Source organism: Zosterops lateralis (assembly GCF_965231275.1).
Source record: "Zosterops lateralis genome assembly, chromosome: 3".
Classification (NCBI taxonomy): Eukaryota; Metazoa; Chordata; class Aves; order Passeriformes; family Zosteropidae; genus Zosterops; species Zosterops lateralis.
The window spans coordinates 11,854,450-11,861,728 of NC_139764.1; the positions used below are offsets into that span (position 1 = coordinate 11,854,450).

The window sequence follows — 7,279 nt, forward strand, 5'->3', positions numbered from 1 at the left end:
TCTGCGTGCGGCACTTCCCAGCAGTTTGATTAAATCTGTGACACTCCAGATGTGAGCGCTCTGTGCAGTGGCACATGGTTTGCTCTTAAACTCCACTTAAACCGTGACTGCTCTTCTGGTTTTAATCAAAGGCAAATGCCTTAAGACAAAAATCTGCAGAGGAATTAGTAGGGATGTCTCTGGGGTGTGCAGAGTGGGACATGGAAGGGGACCCCCCCATGCCAAATTAGGGCTGACAACACTTAGAGTAAGCTGGGCTGGCAATGCTGCTGCACTGAGCAGGTGGTGCGTAGCCAGCTGTGGCTGTGCTCACCCTGCAAACCCTCTGCTTCACCCACATCCAGTCGAGCTCCAAACAAAGCACTTCCCACAGCCTGACAGTGCAGGGAGCACAGGTTCCCTCATTCATTTAACCTGCTCACACTGCCTGCCTCTGCAAATCCATCATCCCAAAATGAACCGTACTTAGCCACTGCATATACCTATTCCTAACTGGCCAGGAGTGCACACACAACCACCACTGAGCCCTGCTGCAGCCTGAGGAAAGTACCATTGCCCGCATTTTCAGGAGGAGCCTCATCTGTAACTCAGGGATTTAGCCTTGCAAAACACAGGTGTGATTGGCTGCAATACCCCCCTCTTTGGTGCCTTCTCCCCTAGCTATGGCCTGCTTCTCAGTTCCTTTTCACCCACGTGTCAGAGGCAATGCTTTTGCAACAGCCATCACTTCCCCATGTTCCCAGCAGGATGTGGAGGAGGCAGAAGAAAAGTCCTTTTTCTTCTGTCCACCCTTACTGAGATTCCCACCCTTGCCAAATTGCCCATGTTGCCATCAGCTGGCTGCTCACCCTGCTGCACTTCACTTCTGGTTCACCCTGCACCTGTGCAAGGCCCACCATGGCCACCAACAGGCTGGCTGAGCCTTGCCCTGCACAGCAGGAGCCGAGGGGCTGTGGTGCCAGTATCATCCCTAGGGAGCAGGCTCCAGCCTGTTCCTGTGCTGGTGTGCCAGGACCTGATGCAGGTGTGGGCTGTGGAGCTGGGGAGGAGGACTGGGTTGAGACTGCTGCTGCAGGTACAATGGATGGGTATGTGGTAAGAGCTGGGCTTTTGGAGATGGGTTCTCCATCCAGCCTGGAGCACAAGAGCCTCTTCCACCCTGAGCTGCCTGAAACTGTCAGATGGTCCTTTATTATTGACCTGATTCATATCTAAACCAGGGAGGTGAAAGCTGTCTTATCCCATTACTAATCCCCTAAACCAGGCCCTTCAATACCTTCTCCTTGCTTCCCCCTCTGCATTGCTACAGCAGGTGGTTCCAGGCTGAGTGCACATCCTTCTGGGGCTTTCCCTGAGCCCCATGGTGAAGACAGGGTCTCCAAAAACCCACCAAATGCTAGCTGTGGAGTTATCATCAGCTGATGGGGGTCTGCCAAAATGCTGCATGTGTCTGTAATCCCCTAAGGACTTGCAAGGCTTGTTTCTGGGGTCTGAGCGGGACAGCTCCAGGCATCCATCCCATCATGGGTGCCCTCCATCCTATAGGTCATAGCAGGTGTCTGACATGGTGGTGGAGCAGCCATGGGGAGGAGGGGACAACTTGAGGACTGTCCCACCCTGCTGGGTCCCTAGTCCTGCCAAGTGCAGCAGGGATGGGGGTGCTCCAGCATCAGCTGCAGACAGCATTCACCCCCTGGGACACGGGACTGCACTGAGGCTGGGGCCCTGTGGCCTGCTCTGGTAGAGCCCCGTGGAGATTCTGGCTGCTGGGGCACCTTGAGGCTGCTGGGCCGGCTGGCACAGGCATCCTGCCCATGGAGAGGGGGGGCAAACCCCAGGGAAATTAGAGCAAGGGGCGATGTTTGATGTTCTGCTCTTTAAGCGATTAATAATCTTTCGGCGTCGGAGAATCAGCTGAAAATCTTCCTTAGAAAATAATGAGCAGAGAAACATTTACTGATTAGTCTAATCCCAGCTAATCCTATCTGATGAGCATATATCAAGATATCCTTTAACTGATTTATTGTCCAAAGGACCGGTGGAGATGCCCCTCTTCACCATGGCTGGGGGAGCCGGGGGTGGCAGCAGGAGTGTCCTCACACCCCATGCCACGGTCCTGTCCCGGGAGTGGGTGTGTCCCCAGCCCCCAGGGCATGGCCTGGGTCACCCTCGCCCCGGGCAGCAGCGCCATATCCAGGCCACCTTGCCAGCACGGGGAGATTTAATCGCTATTTCCATTTCTGCATCTATCGGCTTTCTCTTGGGTTTGAGCTTTTATGTTTCATAAACTGATTAGGAGCAATTATACGTGCTTTATCCCCAAACTTTCCAAATGCCTAGGCCATATGCATATTTAAGGCTTCATCATCTCTCCCAACAGCTCAGCCTCAATGTAAACTGCTGAAATCAAGCTGATTCTGGGACAACATCAAAAATTAGGGTTTTAACCACTAATATCTGCTCGAACAGGAAATTTGTTGTGGGTGGTGGCCGGATTATGACTTCTAATTACTGTGGCAGATCCTCCCTGCCTAGCAGTGAAAGTCTCCTATTCCAGCAAAACTGCAGCAAAAGCACTCTGGAGAAGCGAAGACGCCCAAAGGGACCCCGGGGTGCTCTGTGCCTGGGCAGGGGGCAGCCCCAGGTGGGGATGCTCCAAGCATCCCTCCATCCTGAGCACATGAGTACCCTGAACTGGTGGATTGGGAAGCGCTGCCACACTCCCACAACTCCCATTCCTGTCACACCCATTTGCCTTTCTTGGCGAGAAGCACGACGGTCCAGAGGGTCCCCCCCGCCAGCCCCCAGCGCCGGCCACGGCAATTATCCTAAATGAAAGTTATTGTTCTGCTAATCCCGGGAACAGCTTGCCATGGGAGATTTGGGTCTTTCTTTAATAATGCAAAGTTAATGCGGAGTCCCCTTGTAATTATCTTTATCAGAAGGACCCTCGGTTAATCTGACCGTCCAATGAAGGCCTGGATCAGGCGGCCCGTGTAAGCCGGTTGTAAATCATTTCCATCAACAGATGAAGGGAAGGGGGAAAAAATTGCAGCCCAGGTGCAAGAATCTGGGAGCAAAAGGGAGCACAGGGGCCAGGCACCTCGAGGCGGCCCTGGCCCTGGTGACAAGACACCTGGGGTCAGGGAGGGTCCTGCCAACAGCCCCTGCCTGTTCCCATCCCTGTCTCTGAGCCCAATGGGATGTCCCTTCTGGGATGTGGGGCTGAAGGCTCTTGGGCTGGAATGGGGGTACCGGGGAGGGCACTGCCGGGCACTGGAAGAGGAGATACGGGGACACAGGGACATAGCAGGGTGTAGGAGCATCCGTTCCCAACAGCAGGGGGTTCCTAGGAGGAAACCTGGAGAGGGAATCCAGGGGGATGCGAGGGGGATTTATGGAGGATGGGGGGGACAGGGTGGCCGGGCCGGGGCGGGACAGGCACTGAGAGGTGGCCCTGGAGAGGATCTGAGCGACACCGCGGGGGACCCGGCGGGGGGTGGTGAGGACCGAGGGGCGGGGGCCGAGGGGAACGGAGGGAGGGTCGGCAGAGGGGGCGGCGGGGGCCGGGCGGGGGCCTGGGAGGGCCGGGGGAGGGCCGCGGGGCCGGTGCGGGCGGGAGAGGGGACCGAGGCCGTTAATCCGGGGATTGGGAGCACCCCCCCGCCGGTCTGGAGCGTGATTGGAGCCGGGACCGGCGGCGGGACGATAAAAAGGGCGGCGGGCGGCGGCGGGCGGGCCAGGCGGCGGCGGCGGCGATGCCGGGCCGGGCGGAGCCGTCGGGGGGACGCGCGGCGGCGGGGCCGGTGGCGGTGCCCGTGCCGGTGACACCCGGGGCGGCGGCCAGGCCGGGAGGCGCGGGGCTGCGCGCCAAGGGCTTCGCCATCACCGACCTGCTGGGGCTGGAAGCCGAGCTGCAGCCGCCCCCCGGGCCGCCCCCGGCCGCCACCGCCGGCGCCTACGAGGGCGGCGGGGCGCTGGGGCTGGGGCTGGGGCTGCTGTGCAGCCTGGGCGGGCCGGGCGCCCCGTGCCTGCTGCCCGCCCCGCTGCCGCTGCTGCCCGCCCGCGGCCCCCGCCCGCCGCCCGGGCCGCCGCCCGCCGCCCGCCGCCACAAGGAGAACATCTCCGGTGAGCGGGGTCGGGGTCCGGGGGGGCCGCCCAGGGGCGCACGGGGACCCGCTCCGGAGCCGCTGCCGGGGCTGCCCCGAGGCCGGCATCCTCCCGCGCTCCCGGTCCCGCCGGGATGCCGAGCCCTCCACCCTCCCTCCGGCAGGCGTGGGCTCCCGCCCCCTGCCCCGGGACGGCACCGCCGGTGCGGCGCCTCGGGCTGGGCCGTGGGAGGGGAGCTGCGGGCGGTTGCCCCGCTCCCGACGGGATCGTGACTCTTCCCCTCCCGCATGCTGCTGCTGCCGCCGCCGCTGCCAGATGAGGACAGCCTGTCCGGGGACGCCAGCGACATGAAGATGTCCACCGCCCAGATCAAGAGGAAGAAACGCCGGCACAGGTAGCGCCCGGGAGCCAGGCTGTCCCCGTTCTCACCTCCTCGCTGCTGCCGCCGTCCTCCCGCTGTTCTCTGATCCCCAGGATGGGGCGGGCTGTATCCCCGAGGGGGGATAAAGGGAGGAAAAGGAGGAAAGAGGAGCTGGGGTGCGGGGAGGATTTACCGGAGGAAAACCTCAGCATGGGGGGGGCTGTCAGCCTCGCTGTTTGCCCAGGGGTCCGGACGGTGTGACAGGATGCTCTCTCCTCTCGGCAGGACTGTATTCACAGCTCACCAGCTGGAGGAGCTGGAGAAGGCTTTCAATGAAGCGCACTACCCCGACGTCTATGCCCGGGAGATGCTGGCTGTGAAGACGGAGCTGCCGGAGGACAGGATACAGGTAAGTGGCTGCAGCCGTCCTCTCTTTTCCTGGCTGTGGGCTGCCAGCATCCGGCCGTCTCCCCTGCCCTGTGGCAGTGAGTGCAGGTGGTGGGAACTGAAACGCTGCAGGGCACCCGGGGGGAGGCTCAGCTTCTGCCTGCTGCCACTGAACAGCTTCCAAATGGACATACAAAACCAGGGGACTGAGCTGGCCCCAGCAGTTGCTCACTGCTGGCAACTTGGCTCTGTCCCCCCACTCAGGCAGGAGCTGGGAGCAATTCGGAGCTGCTGGGCCAAGCTGTGACACAGGAGCTTGCTCACTAGCTTGCCCCTTTAAGGGACACATGGCATTTTAGGGCCTGATCCTGCTCCCCTATGGAACAGCTCAGTGGCTTAAGAATGAGGTGGTGGTCTGGGCAGCAGCCTGGTTGTATCTACATCCCTCAAACCCTCAAATACAGGAGTGGGGTGGGAGGAGGGACCTGAGCACCTTCTGTCATCACTGGTCACTGCATTTTGGAGCCCTTTTTCTGGAGAGGCTGGTGCTTTGTGGATCAGGCAGGGAGGCCCTGCGGGCAGGCGGAGCAGCTTAGGGTGACTTTGGCTGGGATCACCCTCCTGTGCCACGATCAGCCTCATGTTAACATGTGCTCCCTCTCCCCCCCTCCCTCCCCTCTCTGACACCCACGTGTGTGCCCTCCCTCACACCCCTCCCCACACGCCCTCCGGGTGCCGCCTGCCCGTCCACACCCCGTGTCTGGACACCCCACACCTCCACACACCCCACGGCTGACCTTCCGCCCCGGCCGGACATTCCCGATGGGCCCTGGACACCCGGCCCCGGGGGCTGTCTCCTCCCCAATCCCACCCCTCCGTGCTCTCCTGGCTGTTACCCCTGAAGGTTTGGTTTCAGAACCGAAGAGCCAAGTGGCGGAAGCGGGAGAAGTGCTGGGGCCGGAGCAGCGTGATGGCCGAGTACGGCCTCTACGGGGCCATGGTGAGGCACTCCATCCCCCTGCCCGAGTCCATCATCAACTCCGCCAAGAGCGGCCTGGTGGGATCCTGCGCCCCGTGGCTGCTGGGTGAGTGGGACCTCGGGGAGCTGCTGGGGGGATCAGGGCTCAGCTTCTTCTTGCAGACGGCTGCCCTTGCCTTTTTACAGAAAGGAATGGGGCCTCCCCTGGCCCTGCCAAGTGCTCTGGGTTTTCCACCTCCTCCTTGTAAAGAGCAGCTGGGAAAGGGAAAGGAAAGTAAAAGGAAACCCTTTTACTGCTGGGTCAGACAGGTGCCTGTACATGGGTGGGTATGACTGCAGTACTAGCAGGCAGCATGGGAGTTGCAAGGCATCTAAGAAGTCACTACCACCCTCCCCTAAACTGAAGATGCCTCAGAGCTACCCTCTGCTCATAAACAGTCAAAATCAAGATTGGAATGGGTCACAACACCTCTCCCTTTAAGCTTTCCCTGCTACAGGGGAGGTACAGACTAATTTTGCCACAAGCCATCCCCTTGGGCTGCAGAGAGCAGGGCTCTGGGTTGGGAAAGGCTGGTAGCTAGGGAGAGCTTTCCTTGGGATGCAGGCAAGAACTGAGGCAAGCAGCAGTAATGCAGGAGGTGATTCTGAGCCATCCCAGGCAGAAAAAAGCAACCAGGCTCTTGGCTTTGCTCTCTCCCTTCTGCAAGGTATGCACAAAAAGTCCATGGAGGTAAGCAGGAAGGCAGAGAGCCAAGAGAAGCTGGCAGATGGCTGGCGAGCGGAGCAGGAGGAGGAGGAACTCAAAGGGACTCAGGCCAGTTCCCAGAGGGGCTCCGACAAGCTTGGGCCTGCGAAAGACTCGGAGGACACAGCCATCGACCTCTCCAGGACAGCCAAGCACGAGAAGAGGGGTGTGCTGAGGCAGTACATCAACGGGGACCCCCCCACAGAGCAGAACGACAGGGACCACTGAGCCTGGGCTGCCCCGGAGGAGGCCAGACCTCACAGCGTCCTGGCAACACCATAATATTTATTGATTTATTGATATATATTTTTTTTCTTAAATAACGGAACTTTTTATCTGAATTCAGGGCATTTTAAAACTGGGCACACGCATCCCCTTGTCCCCTCACTTTCAAGCTGTGCACTCCTCAGCAGAGCCAGGGGGGAGGGTGGCAGAGGGGTCGCCAAGAGCAGTGTGAGGATGGGAGCACGTTGTGGTCAGCACCAGTTGCTGCTGGAGAGGAGCCCCCTGTCCCTCCGTGCTGGGACCACTTCCCCAGCTGGCCAGAAGCACAAAGAGGAGCAACACACTGGGAGTTGCTCCCTCCTCCAAGACACAGGTGCAAGGATGGTGCAGGAGTTTGCAGACACCTTCTCCAAGCGCTTCCACCCCGGCGCAGCGCCTCTGTACCAGCCCTTCCCGCCGGCTCTTCCACCTC

At 60.2% G+C, this 7,279-nt stretch overlaps 1 protein-coding gene across 1 annotated transcript; it reads left to right on the forward strand.

The window, feature by feature from the left end:
• Nucleotides 1–3,758: 3,758 nt before the first annotated feature.
• Nucleotides 3,759–6,810, forward strand: VSX1 (visual system homeobox 1; the record flags this gene model as incomplete). Its single annotated transcript, XM_083856500.1, has 5 exons — nt 3,759–4,128; nt 4,426–4,504; nt 4,757–4,880; nt 5,763–5,943; nt 6,545–6,810. The coding sequence occupies 5 exons, from the start codon at nt 3,759–3,761 to the stop codon at nt 6,808–6,810; spliced, it is 1,020 nt and encodes a 339-aa protein (XP_083712626.1).
• Nucleotides 6,811–7,279: the final 469 nt, after the last annotated feature.